The sequence below is a fragment of the Equus asinus genome, chromosome 10, assembly GCF_041296235.1.
Source record: "Equus asinus isolate D_3611 breed Donkey chromosome 10, EquAss-T2T_v2, whole genome shotgun sequence".
NCBI lineage: Eukaryota > Metazoa > Chordata > Mammalia > Perissodactyla > Equidae > Equus > Equus asinus.
The window spans coordinates 62,766,032-62,787,744 of NC_091799.1; the positions used below are offsets into that span (position 1 = coordinate 62,766,032).

Below are 21,713 nucleotides of genomic sequence, written 5' to 3' on the forward strand. Positions count from 1 at the left end.
AAATAAAAAACTGGTTTGATTAGGTGTCAAAATTATGATCCATTTTTATCTTAGATGTCTGTGGTTTTTGATTTTTGCAGTAAGATGGAAAAAAGAGAAACAGACTATCTTAACCAAATATTTTTAAATGATATAAAAATTTGTAAAAAATTTTTAATAAAGTATATATAATATTAATACATGCTGATTAAAGAAAATTTGGGAAATTCAGAAAAGTAAAAAGGGGGAATTATTAGTTCTTTTACCTAAAAATTTGGCCATCATTCTGGTATATTAAAAAAAAAAACAACTACTCTTTCTAAGGGTGTAGATTCTAAAGTTGTCGTTAATTGATTCTAACAAATAATCTCAGCAAAGACAGGGCCCGATTTGCCCTTCACATTCACTCCAATGTGCAAACACATGCAGTTCCGCCCATGGCCTGTACCCTGTGCACACTCCGCTCAGCTGCAGTGGCATGGCCACGGGCTCTGCTGGCTACCACAGGCTCTCCCCTAGCAAGCCTGCTCAGCAGCCCAGCAGAAGCACTGTGGGCTCAGCACCAGAGCCCCTCTGAAGAAATGTCCCTTTGGACAGCTCTTCTGGAGGATGTGAGTATTCTGCTAAAGAGCAGGAGCCCTGGTGCCTTTAGGCGTAACAACGATAAACACTGCCCTCAGAAACTAGGTCCTGACTTCATATCTCTGCGTCAAACCACAAATGAAATGAACTGTTTCATCTGGAGGCTGGATCACTTCTTAAAGGCTTTCTAAAGCCTACGGAATATTCGTGTTTAACCAAGGAGAAAGAACTAAACGGAAAGTAAAGTGTAAAATGTTAGGATAGCATTCCCAAAAAGCAGGTGGGGAGTGAAATGCAGAGAAACCTCCAAATATAACTAAGTAGAAGGAGATTAAAGATATTGCCTATGAAGATGGAGGCATACCCTTTCCCAGCAATGGAAGAGAATAAACATTGAATTGTTAAACGTGAAAATTTTGAGCTTCTGGAAAAAAATACGGGGTACAAGGGGTACATTTATTTTCTTTGAAGTTATTAAATAAAACCATCAATTGCAATAAAGATGTGACAGATTTCAAATACTGAATTCCCAAGGCAAATATCTCTAGACAAAGCAGAGCCAGACAATCATCTTTCCCAAGACCTAAAACTCCTTTTTGATTGGACAAATCCCTCTGGAGTAATACATATCATTTTCTTCCTTCATAGAGACTGAAAACACTACGCAAACATGACAATCACAGACGGCACACTGTCCAGTTCTTTCTAGGAGTACCAGCTCCAAATGGAGCCAGCACGTACAGAATTAGTGTCTTGATTTTGGATCCTTCTGGAGTCACTTAACTCCCATCTTGCACCCAAATAACTTTAAAGTCTTTCAAGTCTTCTCAAAAAAAAAGAAAGAAAGAAAGGAGGCAGTAGCAGCACAAAAGTCACACAAACATAGTGACATGAATTAACGAATGAAAAAAAATTTATTTATTTATTTATTTTGGTGAGGAAGATTGGCCCTGAGCTAAGATCTGTTGCCAATCTTCCTCTTTTTGCTTGAGAAAGATTATCACTGAACTAACATCTGTGCCAATCTTCCTCTATTTTATGTGGGATGCCACCACAGTGTGCCTTGATGAGAGGCGCTAGGTCTGTGTCCGGAATCCAAACCTGCGAAACCTGGACAACTGAAGCAGAGCTTAACACGAACTTAACCACTACGCCATCAGGCCAGCCCCATGAAATAAATTTCTATTTGCAAGAATTAACTACGTTAAAGATTTGGTTCTGAAAGAGAGGAGAAAATTCTTCAGTAGCTGGAGGGGAAAATGAGGCCACGGAAACAAGATTTTTTTAAAGATGAGAGGGATTTGAGCTAAATGGGCAGATCCAATGAGAGAGAAGCTGAAAATAAGAGGATAGAAATGAGAGAGAGAGGTTCTTAAGAGGACATTTGGAAATGTCTGGGACCATTTCTTAGTTGTCCCAAAGACTGGAGGGCAATAATAGCGTATAGTAGGTGGGAATAAATATGCTAGACAATCCTGCACCATGAAGAATTTTCCTGGTCCAAATCAATAGCATCCCATGCTCCTACAGCCCAGCCGTAAACTGTCTACTTGCTAGATTCTACAACTAAGGATTTTCAACTGATTAAATTACAACAGTAGCCCAAATATGAACTGACAAACAGAGATAAAAACACACAGCTACTCACACCTTTCAATATTTTGTTCTACAAAGTAATATATTACCACTTCAGTCCATGATTTTTAAATTAAAAAAAATACTCAAACTAAATAATTGGCCATACTAACACATACTAATACAAATAAGTATTATATCCATCTGTATTCTGAGAATATGAAAAGAAGCATACAAAGGGCTCAGGTAAAAATTAAAACACACACACACATTCACAGTCAAAACTTATTAAGTCCTGGGGCTGGCCCCGTGGCCGAGTGGTTAAGTTTGCACGCTCCAATGCAGGCGAAAGACATTTCAATGTTCAATGTTCAGTGTTTCGTTGGTTCCAATCCTGGGCGCGGACATGGCACTGCTCATCAAACCACGCTGAGGCAGCGTCCCACATGCCACAACTAGAAGGACCCACAACGAAGAATATACAACTATGTACTGGGGGGCTTTGGGGAGAAAAAGGAAAAAAATAAAATCTTTAAAAAAAAAAAAAAAACTTAAGTCCTGAGTTACAGTAAGTTCTTAAGTGGGTAAAATAATTTTCCTACATATATTGTAAGTTACTCTTATAAACATATATGAGCATAAAGTGAGCAGCATGTGACTGTGGACTCACCTTGGTTGGCATTTGCACCCTGAGGCAGAGCGTTGGTTAAGTTGGGTAATTCACTGCCGTGATTTCCATCTTCCCATGGACAGACGTCAACACTGTTCCACTTTTTCAGCTGTTTTAGCCAACTGGCCTTCTGCTCCAACTTGCAGTGGGGATTTAAAACTATACACATCCACAGAGCACCTAATTTAAAGGGAGAGAGGGAAGTAAACTTATAAAAATTACTAAAATGTCCAATTCTAACAGCTAATGATAAATTTTAAACCATTTCAAAATGGACCCAAGTCTGCCATTTTTAAAACTCAATTTTCTCCTTAATCCAAGCCACAAAACTCACACAAAGTTTCATGGAGGGAGGACAACACAGCCCAAATGTGAAGCAAAGATCCAAACACCGTTACATAGAAAGACGAAAGACATTTCAAATGCTAACTGTAATCACCTTCCTACTTCTGTGACATTTTGGACAAAAAAGTCAATAAAGAATACAACCCCAAGGTCCAATTTGCCACTTTAATTTACAAACAGATTTTATACACGGATGCTGCAACAAACCATTCTAAATGGTTCTTCTGCACAAAAGTTAAATGTACTTCTAAGATTACCTTTTTATAATAAAATCATAAAGGCATACAATGGACACAATTTCCTAGTCTCTTTATAAGCATTTCAAAATTTATTATGTTTATTAATTAATATGTGTAACTATAAATCAACAGATCTTATAAAAGTAAAATTCACTTCAACATACTTATATCTGCCTAAGTGATTTAACCAGGAATTAATCTTTATGTAAATAAAATCACTAAATTTACTTCTTCATGTGAATGAATCACTAAACATTAATCAAAATTTCACTTGTTTTTCAAAGTAAAAGCCGTAATAAATTCAGAAAGAATAACTCATAATTTAAATAATTAAGGTACTGATAGAATTTATTATTCCTTTCTACATTCTTCATTCAAAGAGGCAGCTATTGAAGCAAATATTTCACTAGTTTTAAAAGATCAAGTTTTACTTTACCAATTTCAGAACAAGACAGATATCAGTTACTTCAAAGCTTATTCACAGCACTTTTTCTTTGAAAAGGTACATGTTTGTCTGTGTGTATTTTAATCAGTTGTGTCAGCCAAGTGAATAATAAAGGTAGAATGATCATTGTTTATGTTTTGTTTGTCCAAAAGAGATGCTTTATATTCCTCCACGTTTAAAATTAGCAAGGTTCTTGAATCTGATATTTTAAATAACAAATAACTTTTACCAACAGAAAATAAAGGGCCATAACCTATTTAAGCCACAAATATTCACTATTTATCTATACTTTTAAGTGCCAATTAAAAACAAAATGTGATCAGTCAATATGGTGTAAGTCCACTATAACTTCTCTCTCCCTGTGATTACAACTAAAAACTTTGGACAAAATACAAAAAACAGCAACCGGAGGACTCTGAAAAGTAAACAACAGCAAGCAGACTGGGGAAATAAAACTTGAAGAAGCAAGCCACATAGTGGTGATTTCCTGTTACTTTTTCTCCCCTCTTTTCTCTCCTGGTTTGGACATAAGATGAGTCCCGTTTGGGGAACTTTGTAGAGGGCACATAAGCAAAAACTTGAGAGAAACCTCATTTAGCTGGTCAAAGAAGTGGGAAAAGGGACCCTCCTCACTGCAGCTCAGGAGCTGGAGAGGGGATCCCCGGACACTGTGCACAAACAGGCACAGTCTTAGCCGCACCTCACCTGCACAAGACAGACTCCAGGCGGCACAGCCACGGCTTTGAAAACTTTACCGACATTGTCACTCAAAGGAGGTCAAACAGATCTATGGTCTGAATCTATCCTGGCTGATTACATGCTTTAAAAAAACAAAAAAATTCTCCAGAGGATTTTAATAGGACCCAGACTCTCAGAACACAGTATTCAAAATGTCCAGGATCCAAAATTAGTTGGCTTACAATGGAACAGGAAAATGTGATCAATTGTCAAGGGAAAAAACAACCAACAGATGCCAATCAAGATGAACCAGATATTAGAATTATCAGTCAGAGAGTTTATAGCAACTATTATAACTATGCTCCACGAGATGAAGGTAAACACTATTGAAAGAATTGAAATACAAACTAAAAAAAGAACTAAATAGAAATTTTAGAATTGCAAATAAAGTATCTGAAATTAAAAATTCACTGGATGGGATCAATATCAAAATGGATATGACAGAGGGAATAGTCAGTGAACTTGAAGACGGAAATGACCTCATCTGAAGCACAAAGAGAATCAATCAAACAAAATGAACAGAGCCTTAAAGACGGGTGAGAAAAATATCAAAAGGTCTAAATTTGTGTCACTGGAGTCCCAGAAGAAGATGAGACATAAATACAGAAAAATATGCAAGAAATAATGACTAAAAACTCCAAATTTGGAGAAAGATAAGAATTTACAGATCCAAGAAGCTCAGCTAACCACAAAAAGGGTAAACTCAAAGAAAGCCATGCCATTATCAAATCACTGAAAACCAAAGATAAAAGAAAATAATCTTGAAAGCAGTCAGACAAAAATGAAATACCATATATAGAACGACACAAATAATTAGAGATATCTCATCAGAAATCAGAGGCCAGAAGACAGTGGAACAGTATCTTTAAAGTGTTAAAAGGAACTGAAGTTCCAACCTAGAATTCTATATCCAGCAAAAATATTGTTGAGGAATGATAGTGAAATAAAGGCATTCTCAAATCAGGGAAAACTAACAGCATTTGTTGCCAAAAGACTGGCTCTAAAAGAAATGCTAAAGAAAGTTCTTCAGGCTGAAGAAAAATAATACCAGAGGGAAACCTGGAACTTTAGGAACAAAGCAAAAGCAAAAGAAATGATAAACACCTGAGTAAATATTATAGACGATTTTTGTCTTTTTAAGTTCTTTAAAATAAGTATGATTATTGAAAGCAAAAATCTGAACATTGCCTTGTAGGGTGTTAAATGTAATACACATGAAAACTACAACATAAAGGAGGGAGAGTAAAGTTACCTATATGGTTGTCAGACTCCACATTCTACTTAAAGTGGCAAAATATTACCTCAAAGTAGACTGCTTCAGGTTAGGTATGTTTATTGTAATAGTGAAACCATTAAAAAAAATACAAAGAGATACACACAAAAAGGACAATAGAGGGGCTGGCCCAGTGGCACAGCGGTTAAGTTTGCACGTTCCGCTTCTCAGAGGCCCAGGGTTTGCTGGTTCAGATGGCGGGTGTGGACATGGCACCACTTGGCAAAAGCCACGCTGTGGTAGGCATCCCACGTATAAAGCAGAAGAAGATGGGCATGGATGTTAGCTCAGGGCCAGTCTTCCTCAGCAAAAAGAGGAGGATTGGCAGTAGTTAGCTCAGGGCTAATCTTCCTCAAAAAAAAGGACAATAGATGAATTAAAATGAAATACTAAAAAAATTTAAAATGATCCAAAGAAGGAGAGGAGAAGGCAGGAGAGAGGAAATAGAGGAATAAAAACAGAGAGGATAAATAGAAAACAAATGATTAAATGGTAGACCTAAATTCAACTACATCAATAATTATATTAAAGGAAAATGGTCTAAATACAGTCATGCACTACATAACGATGTTTTGGTCAACAACAGACCACGTATATGACTGCGGTCCCAGAAGATTAGTACCATATAGCCTAGGTGTGTAGTAGGCTATACTGTCTAGGTTTGTCAAAGAGCACTCTATGATGTTTGCACAATGATGAAAACACCTAACAACGCATTTCTCAGAACGTATCCCCATTGCTAAGCGATACATGACTGTATACCGATTAAAAGAGATGGTAAAATCAGAATGAAAAACAAGACCCAACGCTATGCTGTGTACAAGAAACCCACTCTAAATATAATGACATAGAGTAAATGGAAAAAGTATACCATGCAAGCACTTTCAAAATAAAGCCAGGGTGACCAAATTAATATATCAGACAAAGTAGGTTTCAGAACAAGGAATACTACACTAGGGATAAAGTGCAACATAAAATGATAAAAGGGACATCTCCCCCAAAAGATAAAACAATCCTAAATGAGTATGCCACATCTAACACTAACACTTCCAAATATATGAAGCAAAAACCAAGAGTGCTGGAAGGAGAAATAGACAAACCCACAATTAGATTTGGAGACTTCAACATTCCCCTCTCAATAACTGATAGAACCAACAGATAATGAGCAAGGATGAAGAATACCTAAACAATACTGCAATCAACTTAACCTAACCCACATTTACAGAACACTCTACCTAACATTAACAGAAAAAAACAAAACTAATCTAAATCCTACTCTTTTTAACACGCACAAAGAACATTCGTCAAGATAGTGCATATTCTGACCTATCTCTGACAAATTTAGAAGTGAAATCATACAAAGTATATTCTCCAATATAATAGAATTAAACTAGAAATAAATTATAGGAAGATATTTGGAAAATTCCCACATATTTGGGAATTAAACAATATACTTCTAAATAACATGAATAAAAGAGGAAGTCACATTGCAAAGAATATAAAAATACACAAAATCAGAAAATATTTTGTACTGAACAAAAAATGCAAATAAAATATATCAAAATTTGTGCTCTACAGCTAAAAAGAGTTGACACGTAAATTTATAGTATTAAATGCTTATATTGGAAAAGAAGAGAAGATTCAAATCAATAATCTAAGTATTCACCTTAAGAAACTAGAAGAAGAATGAGAAATCAGAGCCAAAGGAAGCAGAAGGAAAAAAATAACAGATCACACATCAATTAAATGGAAAACTGACAAAATTTTTTTAAAAAGTCAATGAAACCAAAGCTGGTTCTTTAAAAGATTAATAAAATCAATAAAGCTATAATCAGACTGACTGAAAAAAGAAAAGACAAACTATCAGAATCAGGAATAAAAGAGGGCACATCATTACAGATCCTTGAGGCAGTGGAAGACTCAGAGGGAGTGAGGAGCAACTGTATGCCCATAAATTCTACAACTTAGATGAATGGACAAATTCCTTGAAAATCACAAACTAACAAAGTTCACTCAAGAAGAAATAACCTGAATAGTCGTAAATTTATTAAAGAAATTAAATCTGTAGTTAAAAATCTCTAACAAAGCAGATCCAGAATTTTCCTTGGAAAATTCTAACGAAAATTTAAGAAAGAAAGAATACCAATTTTATATAATTATTTTCCAGAAAACAAAAGAGAAGGAAACAGTTTCCAACTTATTTTATGAGGTCACCATTCCCCTGATATCAAAAGCATTACAAGTAAATACAATTACAGATAATATCCCTCATGAACACAGAAGTAAAACACCTCAACAAAATATTACCAAATCTAATCTAAAATATACAAAAAGGAAAATACACCACAACCAAATACAGTTTGTCCCAGGAATGCAAGGCTGGTTCAACACTAAAAATCAATCAGTGTGCTCATCATGACTGATCATCAGGGAAATGCAAATCAAAACTACACTAAGATATCACCTTACATCCATTAGAATAGCTATAATAACCAAGACAAAAAATAACAAATGTTGGAGAGGTTATGGAGAAAAAGGAACCCTCATACACTGCTGGTGGGAATGCAAACTGGTGCAGTCATTATGGAAAACAGTATGGAGATTTCTCAAAAAAAAATTAAACACAGAAATACCATATGACCCAGCCATCCCACTACTGGGTATCCATCCAAAGAACGTGAAATGAGCAATTCAGAGACTTAGGCACCCCTGTGTTCATTGCAGCATTATTCACAATAGCCAAGATGTGGAAGCAACCTAAGCGCCCAGTGACTGGATAAAGAAGATATGGTATATGTATACAACGGAATACTACTCGGCCATAAAAAATGACAAAATCTTCTCATTCACAACAACATGGATGGACCTTGAGGGTATTATGTTAAGCAAAATAAGCCAGACAGAGAAAGACAAACTATATATGATTGCACTCACATGTGGAAGATAAACAAACACATGGACAAAGAGGACAGATTAGCGGTTACCAGGAGGAAGGAGGGTGGGGGGTGGGCAGAAAGGGTGAAGGGGTGCACCTATAAGATGACAGACAAATAATAATGTACACCTGAAATTTCACAAGGTTATAAACTATCACAACCTCAATTAAAAAAACAGCAATCAGTGTAACCCACTATATTAACAGACTAAGAAAGAAAAACCATATGACCATTTCAACAGACGCAGAAAAAGCAACTGACAAAATTCAACATCTCTTCATAATAAAACTCTCAACAAACTAGAAACAGAAGATAAGTTAACCACCTAAAAGGCACATGCAAAAAAACTCTACAGTTATCATCATAATGGCAAAAGACTGAATGCTTTCCCCTTAAGATGGAAACAAGGCAAAGACGTCTGCTCCCATCACTCCTATTCAACATCACACTGAAAGTCCTAGCAAGGCCAAAGCAATAAAAGGAGGTTAATGGCATAGTTTGGAAAGGAAAAGCTAATAGACTCTACTTGTGGACAACTAACCTAAAAAAAAGCTCCTAGAACTAATAAGTTTTAGCAAGGTCAGCAAGGTCATGTGACATAAATTCAAAGCAAAAAACCAACTGTACATCTATATGCTAAAACTGAACAATTAAGAGATCAAAATTTACCAAAATAGAGCACCATTTATACAGTCACGAGTCACTTAATAACAGGGATAGATTCTGATAAGTGTTGTTAGGCAATTTCATTGTTGTACAAACATCATAGAGTGTACTTACGTGAACCTAGATGGTATAGCCTACTACACACCTAGATTATATGGTACTAATCTTACAGGACCACCATTCTATATAGAGTCTATTGTTGACTGAAACATCATTATATAGCACACGACTGTATTAGTACCAAAAAAACCTATGAAATAGTTGGAAATCTAACAAAATGTGCAGTCTCTATGCTAAAAAACACAACACTGAAAAAAGAAATCAAAGACAATCTTAAAAAGCAGAGAGTTACTATGTTCATAGTATGTTCACTGAGGAAACCTCAATGTTGTGAAGATGTCAATTCTCCCCAAATTGATCTATACATTCAACACACCACCACTCAAAACCTAGCAGGTATTTGTGTATATACTGACAAGAATAGATATAGAATAGCCAAAATAATTTTAAAGATGGACAAAGTTGAAAGATTCACAGTACGTGAGTTTGAGATTTCCTATAAAGTTACAGTAATCAAGAGAGTGCACAATTGGTGAAAGACTAGCCACACAGATTAGTGGTATAGATTAGGGAGCTCAGAAACAGATCCACACAATTATGGCCAATTCAAGGCTCAAAATCAATTCAATGGAGGAAAAATAAATCTTTTCAACAACTGGTACTGGAATAATTAGATATTTATGTGGAAAAAAAAAAGAACTTAAATCCATACCACACACTTTATTAAAAAACGAACTTAATTAACATTAAAAATTAACTCAAAATGGATCACAGACCTAAATATAAAACCTAAAACCATCAAACTACTAGAAAAAAATCTTTATGACCTTGGGTTAGGCAAAGATAATGTTGGATACAATATCAAAAGCATGATCCACAAAAGATAAAATTGATAAAGTGGACTTCATCAAAATTAAAAACTTTCACTCTACAAAAGACACTGTTAAGAGAATGAAAAGACAAGCCACAGACTGGGAGAAAATATGTGCAAATCATACATCTTACAAAGGCCTTGTACCCAGAATATGTAAAGCCCTCTAAAAACTCATCAAGAAAATGAATATCCCTATAAAAAATGGGCAAAAAATTTGGAAAGACACTCCACCAAAGAAGATACACAGACGTCAAATTGCAGATGAAAAGACACTCAACATCATTAGTGATTAGGAAAATGCAAATTAAAACCACTCAAGATATCATTATACGCCTATTATAATGGTTAAAATTAGAAAAAGAAATTTAAAATCTGACAATACCAACTGCTGGCAAGGATGTGGAGCAACTAGAACGCTCATAATTGCTGCTGGGAGTGAAAAAGATACAGCCACTCTGAAAAACAGTGCAGTTTTTCATGAAGTGAAACATATATTTCCCATATGATCCAGCAGTCCCACCTCTAGGGATATGCCCAAGAGAAATGAAAACATAACAACTCGTACAAGAATGTTTACAGCAGCTTTATTCATATATAATGCAAAAGACTGGAAACAACCTGAGTGTCCTTCAACTGGTGAGTAGACAAACTGGTGCATTCACACGATAGGATACTCAGCAATAAGAAACAAATCACTGACATACATGTAACATCTCAAAGGTGCGCTATGTGAAGTGAAGGAAGTCACAAGCAAAAGGGAATGTATGTATGAATACACTCACATGCACACTCTCTCTCTTTATTGTTCAATTTATATGACATTTTGGAAAAGGTAAAACGAAAGGGACTGAGCATGGATTTACCAATGCTAGGGGCTGGGAGTAGGAAGTGGAACTGACTACAAGGGGACAGTGTGTGGGAATTTCGGGAGCTGATGTAACCGTTCCATATCTTGATTGTGGTGGTGGTTACATGACTCTAAGCATTTGTCCAAACTCAAAACTGTACACTAAAAAATTTAGGTCTATGTATTTTTACAGCATTCACAGCATGTATTTTACAGTAAAGAATTTTATTGTATATAAATTACAAAGTAAATTTTTAAACCAGGTTTTAAGTTTTGGACTGACAGACAACAGAACAACATGAAAAATGCTCATGTAAACAATTAAATGAATTGCAATAAATGCTACAGACTGGATCTGGCTTTAATATTTATAAGGCTAGACTGAACTCAAATATGTTCCCAATCATCAAATTATCTTTTTAAAAAGTAAAATTATAATTCAACAGATAATGCTTAAGAATTAAGAACCTTTTATATTTTCCTTCCAAGATGTTTTTATCTTATAATTCTACTAATCTTGAATAAATACTTTACCAGACAAAACTAAAATCAAGAAGTTTCCCTGAAAGATGTGCTGTGACTAGTAATTTCATTATCAGGTTGTTAGGGTTTTAACAAGGTTCTGTGCACAAGGACAAGCAAGTAAATTAATATTGACAAGTAACGTGATGTAAATGCCTTTCCAAAATGAGTGATTTACCTTCAATGTGCCCATTTTTATAATTCAGAATTCTGTATTTCAGTCCATACCTGCATGAACTATAATTTATTTTTGAAAATCAGCTTGAAAGCACCACCATGCCAACTAAAAGCTAAGTTATAGCTAACTTTCAATGCAGGAATTTCATATCCTAAGATATATATGTACAGTAATGCATCGCTTAACGACAGGAATGCATTCTGAAAAATGTGTCCTTAGGTGATTTTGCCGTTGTGCGAACATCATAGGGTGTACTTACACAAACCTAGATGGTGTAGCCTACTACACATCTAGGCTCTATGGTACTAATCTTCTGGGCCACAGTCATATATGCGGTCTGTCATTGACTAAAACATCCTTATGTGGCACATGACTGTATCTCAAATCCATTGTTTTCATAGTCAATCTCTTCTTTTGAAGATGTAAGCACAATACAAGGCTTTAAAAATACAATTAATAACCAAATTTATACTGAGCCCTAGTTCTTTTGAAGTAACTCAAAGATAAAATTAGGAAAATATTAACCAAGGTATACAGTGCTGAAGGACTGACTGATTTGCATATGAAGGACTTGATAATGTGATAATGAACCAATGAGTTTTACCCTCACCTGGCAAAAACTCAGTTATAAGCAGCTAACACAATTTTGACAAGAGTATATAATTCTACTTTGTAAAAAAGTTCTTGCGGGCCGGCCCAGTGATGTAGCGGTTAAGTTCTTGTGCTCCACCTCGGCAGTCCAGGGTTTCCTGGTTCGGATCCCAGGCACAGACCTACGCACCGCTTATCAAGCCATGCTGTGGCAGGTGTCCCACATATAAAACGGAGGAAGATGGGCACAGACGTTAGCTCATGGCCAATCTTCCTCAAAAAAAAAAGTTCTTATGAGGAAATAAATGGAGGAATACCAAGATAATCTTAATTAAATAATCATTAGTATCATTAATAGTCACCATTGCTTGGGTGCCTACTATGTTATAGGCACTATATTCACAGCTTTATAAACATTTTCTCATTAACTCATTACAATAAGCGTCTGTGGTCAGAATTAATATTTCCACTCTAAAAATGAGAAAACTCAAACTCAGAGATTACGGTTCTTAAAAGCAAGATCCTAAATATTCTTGGAAACTTTAAACAATGATTTCTATGACTTGAGGAAAAAAGAAATCCAGAAAACTCATCTTAGATTTTCATGCTTACATTTCTCTAATTAGAGAATTTCTGTTTTGCAAAATGAGAAAACTTTTTGAAAGCCAAGCCTTTATTAATATGCCTGTAACATTCTTTTACTGCTCACCTTCCAAAAGAGAGGTTCCACCCTGAAAGGAGGTTCTTAATGTTAGATTCAGGTTCAGAGCTATAATAGATATGGTCTTTTATCTTAACAGTCACCACTACAAAAGCTGTAATTAGCCTTAATAACCAAGTTAACCAAACTGAGTAAAACATTCTCCAAATTTTATTAATTCAGAGTCCCACTTCGGACATTTATGTCCTTCCCCTCCAACACACACCTGAAACATTTGTAGCTTTAAAAATAAAGCTCTTTGATGATTAACGCCTCACTCTGCTGTCCCCGAGAAATATTAACCCTTTTAAGGACTCAACCTAAAATAGCACAGAGAACTCAACACTTCTAGCAACTAGCAGAGGTTCTGACATCTAGAAAGGTATTGCTGGTTCTTTCACAAAGGATGCTTAATTATTTGCTATGAATTACAATGAAAACAAATTCAATACTTTTAAATTGCTTTCCTAGCTTCAATGCCTCAAAGTACACAAAAGCAATTATGGAATCACTGGGGTGTGCATCATTTGGCTTCTGAATTACCCATGGAGCACAGCAGCTCTAGTCTAGCTTTTCTCCACTACCCAGCATGTTCTTACTTTCCTTTCCTTTCCACTACTCTACCTAATCTGCACTCACTGATTTCAGCAAAAAGATGCACAGTAACATACAAGCCAAAGGTAAACCAAAACTAGGAAGGCGACTCCCCTTGGAAAAAGAAACACAAAAAGCATTCTTGGCACAAGGTAAATGATTCCAATCCATTCAGTGGTCTTAAACCTGTTCACATCCCATACTTGACCAAACAGTTAGAGAACGTGGGCAGAATCACAGTGAGGTAGAAGCAAATCATCACAAAGGTCTCTCTGGTTGCTTCTCCATTCCACCAACAACAGTGCCGGTGGACAAGTACCCACAGTCCCAGCAAATGTGGGAAATGAGTACGAATGAATTCTACGTGCTCTGAGGGCCAGTCATTTCACCAAACATTTAGATGTATAAATCACCATTTTGCACCCCCTCACATACCCACTGTTTTATATTTCCAACTAGAAGAAATGTTTGATCAATAAGCTCTGATCTGGAAAGGGGAAGATAAGGATTACCAGCCAGAAGACCGTAGGCAAGCCCACTCATTCTTTCTGTGGCAGCAGTTCCCTGTTCAAACAAGAGGGGTATTAACCTACCTCACCGGGCTGTTTAGATTTAAGTAAGATAACATATGCAGAAGCATTTTGAACACTGTAGAGTTCACCCAGCTCCAAAAAGTACACTCCTGCAAACCCCTGTGCAGAAGACTTCAAGGTTGAAGCAAGTGAGACCCAACGGTTAAAGCAAGATTGGAGGGTTCAGACTGCGACTGGTTCTCTGAATGCCCTTATAAATATCTTCACATTTAATAAGACAACTAAGAAAGCATGTTAAATAACAAAATATCAGTGACACTGAACACTGAAGCTAGTAATAATGGGTGCTTGCACAATTAATTTCCATTTGCCATAGTTTCTAGCTACAAACATCTTTGGGTCTCTCCTTTTCCCTCAGTTTCAATGACAGGCTTTAAAAAGTGTTTTGTTTTCCAGCAGGCATTGTTCTCTCTAGCCTCCCAGGTCCCACTCCGGGCCCATAGAATCACTTAAAAGTCTGAGATGCTTTGTGTAATTTTATCCTTACCTACGCAAGTGGAAGAGGCATTTCTCGAACTCATCCGCAACCTTATGAGATTATATAACATTTTCTCTGTCCATGGTAACTTCATGCCAAAGGACCGACAAAGAGTGCAACCCTGAGCCTGCGCAGCCTCCCTCCCCCAACCCCTGAGCATCTCTGCCCAAACTTCTAGTCTACCACCCTCTGCCTCCCTTTGCAGTTTCAGGGCTCGGAGTTCCAGTCGTCTACAGGAACTCACAATTACAAGCTAACAGAACCCAGATTCTTACTACTGGAGATAAAAAACCCAAAAGTCAAACAAGGTGAGATGTGATAAAAGAAGAATATGAAGGTCAGGAAGAATTACTGTAAAAAAATTATTAAAAATGGAGATGGAGAATACTCTAGAATCATGTTACCTATTTCCTAATAATACAGACTCAGTTTTGACAAACATCTGACTTAGTCAAAGATAAGTTAACTGAAATAACAAAACTTCATTTTTGCACATTAGTATATTCCACACCAGACATTTGGCATTTGGAAAATAATCATTACAAGAAGCATGAAGTATTGTCAGATTCATAATTCCTGTTCTGGTTATCTATTACTCTGTAAAAAACTACCCTAAACTATGGGCTTAAGACAACAATGTATCATAGTATCTCACGATTCTGTAGGTCAGAAATTCTCTCTCTCCTCCTAACTTTGCCCCTGCCCCAACACAGCCTCTCCACGTGGCCAGCACAGGCTTTCTCATGGCACAGCAGCCTCTAGATAGCAAGACTTTTTTTTTTTTAAAGATTTTATTTTTTTTCCTTTTTCTCCCCAAAGCCCCCAGGTACATAGTTGTATATTCTTCGTTGTGGGTCTTTCTGGTTGTGGCATGTGGGACGCTGCCTCAGCGTGGTTTGATGAGCAGTGCCATGTCCGTGCCCAGGATTGGAACCAACGAAACACTGGGCCACCTGCAGCGGAGCGCGTGAACTTAACCACCTGGCCACGGGGCCAGCCCCTGGATAGCAAGACTTCTTACACGGAAACTTAGGGCCCCAGGACGGAACCTTCTAAGAGACAGGAAGTGGATGCTTCCGGTCACTTAAGACTTGGGCCCAGAAACGAGCCCAACATCTAATCTGCCATACTCTGTTGGTCAAACATTTATAAAAATTGCCCAGATACAAGAGGAGAGAACACATATTCCACGTCTCAATGAGAGAGTAGCAAAGAATCTGTGGCCATCTTGAATCCATCACAATTACCAGGAAAAATTATAAATCTGCTAGATGACAAAATGGAAGACTAGGGTATTTACCAGTGAGTATGAGAATCTTGTTAGTTAAAATGATCAAATCCAAATAAACTACCCAACATAACAGAAGAGCTGCAAGTCAAGCAAAAAACCAAAAAAGTGTTTATGAAAACTTTTAACAGAATAAAAGGTATCCCAACACACACGGCAATATTAAGTGCTGGTTTGTGTGCTAATTTTTTATCCCTTCAATGAGAACCCTAACGATATCAGGTTACATTATGTTAGGTTTCTAATTAGCATCTACATTTAAAGTTTTAAAATGTCTCTGTTTAGGGTACACAGATCCCTGCGTCCAGTTCAGTGAACACATTTCTAAGAGTGAATGGCATCGTTACATACCGCCCCCACGGACAATAACTGCTCTCATTCACTGAACACCTCACACTGCCCTTGTGGGAAGTATTTTACACACATCACCACATTTCACCCTCACAAAAAGACTCACTTTACAGATAAGGAAACGGGTTCAGAGCGGAAAAGTGGTGCTGCTATTAGAGATGGGAGCTGGGATTTGTTGTTAGGCCCATGTTCCCCCAAAATCAGTATTCTTAAAGACTGTGGCATTTATTGTTCTGCCTCGCTATGTGGTCAGAAAACACTTCTGTAAGTTAGGATTTGTATGTGCAGCTGTGCATACATAAATTCCAAGATTAATGATTTTAGTCTTTCGACAGAATCACTGTTCCATTCCTTGTATTGTAGCAGTATAATACAAATGGTATATTACTGTCTAAAATCATGAAGTAGCCTTAAATGTACAGCTAATAAACCCTGTACTTTATTTAACCATGCATTTCTTAGAATATGTCTCTCCTTCACTCATATGTGGAAGACAAACACACACACACACAGATAAGGAGAACAGACTGGTGGTTACCACTGAAGAAGGGAGTAGGGGGAGAGCAAAAGGGGTAAACGGGCACATGTGTACGGTGACAGATGGCAACCAGACTTTTGGTGGTGAACACGATGCAGTCTATGCAGAAGTCAAAATATAATAATGCACATCTGAAATTTATATAATGTTATAAACAATGTGACTTCAATAAAATAAATTTTAAAAAACTAGAACGTCTCTCACATGAATAGAAAGCATATCCAAACAAAAACCTACACGGGTCCATTTAAAAAGTGCCTAATTAAACAAAAGAAAACTGCATTTTTCAGTACTGACAGGCATAGTAGTAAGTAATTTCACTGTGGATTAAAACAGCGGATAAACAATCAAAGTTCAACTTACAATTCAAGATTGATTATTCAAGTCAGAAGAAATCTGTTTTCTCTGAAAATATGATGATGTCCTCTGAGGTCTGTCAGAGTGGAGTCGCGTCAGCATTTCTGGGATAATGCACTTGTGTGTGACTGAGTGTGCTCTTTGCCTGCTGGGTGTACTGCTGCTGGGTGGAGCATTATGATTTGTAACTGAACCAATCAGCTGACCATTCTCTATCTATTGCTATCCACTCCCCAGCCAGTCAATAAAACTTGTTTTTAAAGTTCCTTTATTTCACGGGTTTTTGTTAATATGCAAATCAGTTCAATAATTTTCTATGAAAGACATTTTGGAATTTTTGATAAATGTTGCTCTGCTCCTTATTTTCCAGAAGGTATTATGCATACAATGCTACTGGAGAGAGCACACGAGTAGTGGCAATGGAGAGTGGGGGGCAGAGCAGCAGGGCAACCAACCCCACCTTCTCTACAGGTGAGCATAAGAAAAGTCAGCTATCTCCTCTATCTCCAAGGTGGAGAACAAAGACTGCTTTATGGAAAGTGTAATTTCTACTTTTTAATACCATGTTTATTCTTATGAAATAGTAGCAGGCAAAGTAAAACAATCACTTCTGGTGTTTCCTAGGGTTCCACAGTTATAAAACAATTCATAATATTTATCATATTTATTTTTGTTCTCAGAGGCTATTATAAGAGGCTAGAATTTCATGCATGATCCAATTAACTAATTACACTTATTTTAGAGGGCATGAAATGCCTAATTGCAGTCACAAATAGGAGATCACTGGCATAATTAGCTGTGCTAGCAAAACTGCAGTCACAAAATTTCTTGGGTCAGACCACACAAAAACTGTTGACCCTAATTATAGTATTGTTCTCAGTACAATTCAGTTTTAACATGTTAGTCATTCACGTCTGGAAAATAAGTTTAACTGGTAAAAACATTCTCCTTACTTTAAATTTTATATGCTAGTTTCTAAGTCACTAAAACATTTCTGGGAAAATTTTAAAATAAAATCTTAGGGACACTGTAAAGAGAGAGTTTCTGAGATTACTTAGGTCAAGCACGGCTGAACCCTCAGCAGAAGGGCATATGAAGTCGGTTATCTTTAACCAGGCTCAGAGAAAAGACTGAAGAAAAAGAACTACCTTTTTGCTGTCAAAAAAGAAAACAGACCATGGATATTCCAAAACAGTTAACTGGTATCCTGGATAACATTCCTTTCTGGCAAACCTGTGGTCCTTATCTAACACGCAGTCTTCCATCCTGTTTGGATTTGTCAGTGCTGTCAGGTCAACATGCAAGATTCATCAAAACAGCCTGACCTCATTAGGAACCTGGTTCTGTGGGAAATAACCAGAGCTAGCTCCTCCACCACTCACCACCCTTCTCCTTGTAGAGGGAGGGAGGAAAGGAAAGACAGAAAAAATCAGAAAGAAGAAGAGAAAAAGGCACAATGACAGACGCTGCCTTATTCTGAGATACAAAAAGGGCAGTCAATAGTGAAGAGAAGGAACGTGAAACACGGTAACTGGCAAGAACATTTTCTACGTGCTCTGCACTGGCTGCTTAACTAAGCTGTCCTCATAAACAGTTTCAGCATTCAGCCAACAGTCCTGACTCCAGTCTGTATAAATCTATTTCTGAAAATGCTCTTTAGGTCTTCAGGACATCTCTCTCCTACAAGAGACGCAAGGGCCCACTTTCCCCACGGAGACAAAAGACCCTTGGAATGAGAAATAAAGTGGTGTACACTACCTCAATTATCTTATTTAAGCCTCAAGGATCTTATTATGTTCATTTTACAGATAAGAAAACTGAGATTCTAGACAAAGGCTACATAGTTAGTTCATATGAGGATCGGAATCCATACTTAAAGAGTGTCTGTCTCCAAAACTCTGTTCTTTATATTCCAGTTGAAGGCTTTGAAAGCTGAAACAGTCCTGGTAAGCTTGTATCCTTCTGCTCCTTGGAAAAAACATGTTCGGAGAAGTGGAGTAAAGGAATTATTTTTGAGTACACATTACAAATTGATACAGGATAATGACTTACAGTATGAAATGTATTAGATCTATCTTCAAGATTTTCTTAAACATGTCCTTTATTATATGACCTCATTTTTCCATTTGGCCTAGGCTGTCCCAGGCTGCTTTTTATTTTTCACTTCTTCATTCTATTTCCTAACTAAGCTATAGGCGTCCCAAAGGCAGTGCCTATCATGGGGCACTGTAAACAGTAGGTTCTGGTTAATTTACCTGGTGTTCTGGTAAGGCACTCGACTGTCCACCAACCAAACTGCCGGGTAAGCACTTCCCTGAGCCAGTGGTACAACCACCTTCCTTTCACTTACCATGGAGAACCAATTTAGGACAAGAGATAATCAAGAGCCCTACCAAAAAATACTCACATCTATCAATGGCTACGATTACAGAATACTGATAACCAGGTAAACACTTCAGCATTAGAGTTGTAAAAGAATCCCAAGGAAAGGGCTTGCAGTGTTCTGTCATATTGGAACTGCAATTTTATTCATAAAAATGAGTTCTCAATGCACTGACTTTCCTATGGAGTTTAGAAAGAACCTGTGATGGGTGCTGAGTTTCTTGGAGAACAGAATGTTTCATTTTGCTCTAATTCATTCTATTACTGAATTATACTTTGATGTATTGGTCTTGACAAGTGCTTCATGCTGATTGTATTGTGTATGATAGTATAATCACTCCCCATGCATTTCCCACTGGCTGGCTGATTAATGCAACAGATTACCTGCAGCACTGATGGCAAGGGGGAATCGTTGCCCTCTGTACTCTAAACTGTTTGTATCTCAGTGTGCGTGTGTGTGTGTGTGTTCATGCATACACAGGCACCCATGAAGATCCACCTGCACATGGGCAGAGAAGGTGGGATAAACCAGGAGAAGGGTAGGAAAAGAAGGCTGAGGACATGGTGAGGATTAATGCCTTTCAAAAAATCACTGTTTTCAGTACAACAAAAACACTCACTTCTTAAGGCTCCTAAATAGGTGTCTAGTATTACACTTCAATTACTCATTCAGTTTTTTATTCACAAATATTTACTGAGCACCAACTATATGCCAGGCACATTTTTTTCACCTTTACAGGAAAACTAAGTTAAAAAAAAAGTGTCACTTTCAGTGTTCTAATTAGTGGGCAAGAAGGGAAAAACGAGGTGAGAATATCACACGGACACTAATACAGGGATGAAAAAGGATGGCTATGTTTAGTTTAAATGCCCAATAAAGACAGCAACTGACAACACGATTATTAACTACTGTGAGTGGTTTAATGGTTTCAAAACAAACAAACAAAAACTTCTCAGATTACTTGTGCTACATAGGACCCTAATGTTTAGCAAAGAGCATCTTCTGTGTATGATCAATATCTGAGAAGAGGTTCTGGATATATTAATCTCATCTTTAAATGTGTGAGAGTGTGTGTGTGTGGATCAGACTTCTGTGCTCTCAGCAGCACTATGAAAACATTCCTCCTAACAGGATATTCTCCCAGTTCCAAGCTTCTATCTCACCCAAGTGCCCCGCTTAGGCTCCTCTCATCCAACCCCCAGCTCTGCTTATCCACAAAGGAAGACTGTGGCTTCCGACCGAAGCCATTTCAAGGCTTCAGTCTATCTGATTCCCAATTTATAAATGATTCTCACTCTCTCCTCCAGACGTGCTAAAGTGAAATTTTGAAATTTACTATAATACCCCAAAATGAAAGGGGCTGGGAAGTACAACACAGGGCCAGAGGGGTCCAGCTGGTCGAAACTGAGAATCACAGAGATTTGGATCTCTACTTCAAAGGCTGCTTCTGCAAGAGAAAGCACAGAATTGGGTGAGTTAGCTACATTTTGGACAACCACTATCACTACTCATGGTTACTGGTCTCCAGATCAGAGCCTGAGAAAACAGCCCCACAAACAGTTACTAACTCACCCAGGCAATTTAATGTCAGGAGATACCCATATTTTATTGTAGTTTTCTTATTTCAATTTGGAATTTTTAAATAAAACAATGTTACGCAATTATCAGACAAACTTACAGCAGCCTCACAAAAATCCGTCTGCTGCAAATCATTTACCAGCCTGCCTTCCCCCTAAAATACGTAAGAGAAAGTTATTTATATAAGTAAAAAAGTCATTCTTTGGTACACCTCTAAGAAGAGTGGCTATTTAAAAGCCTACTGAAGACAGTAACTATCAAACATGCATTTTAATCTCAGAATCCTATGTTCTAGAGAAATCTTAATGGAAAGCCTAGTGTGGAAAGTGGTGA

General features: G+C 37.1%; 1 protein-coding gene across 3 annotated transcripts in view; it reads right to left on the minus strand.

The window, feature by feature from the left end:
• The window catches only part of ZSWIM6 (zinc finger SWIM-type containing 6), a 183,305-nt gene that overhangs the window by 22,476 nt on the left and 139,116 nt on the right, over positions 1 to 21,713 (minus strand). For 2 of the 3 annotated variants that reach the window (XM_044772144.2, XM_044772155.2), the window contains exons 5-7: positions 21,147 to 21,249; positions 19,293 to 19,387; positions 2,807 to 2,986 (exon numbers count right to left, since the gene is read on the minus strand). In XM_044772144.2, coding sequence (XP_044628079.2) covers positions 2,807 to 2,986; positions 19,293 to 19,387; positions 21,147 to 21,249 — 378 coding nt within the window. The remainder of the gene's footprint in view (positions 1 to 2,806; positions 2,987 to 19,292; positions 19,388 to 21,146; positions 21,250 to 21,713) is intronic. The other variant, XM_044772151.2, reaches the window with a different exon arrangement.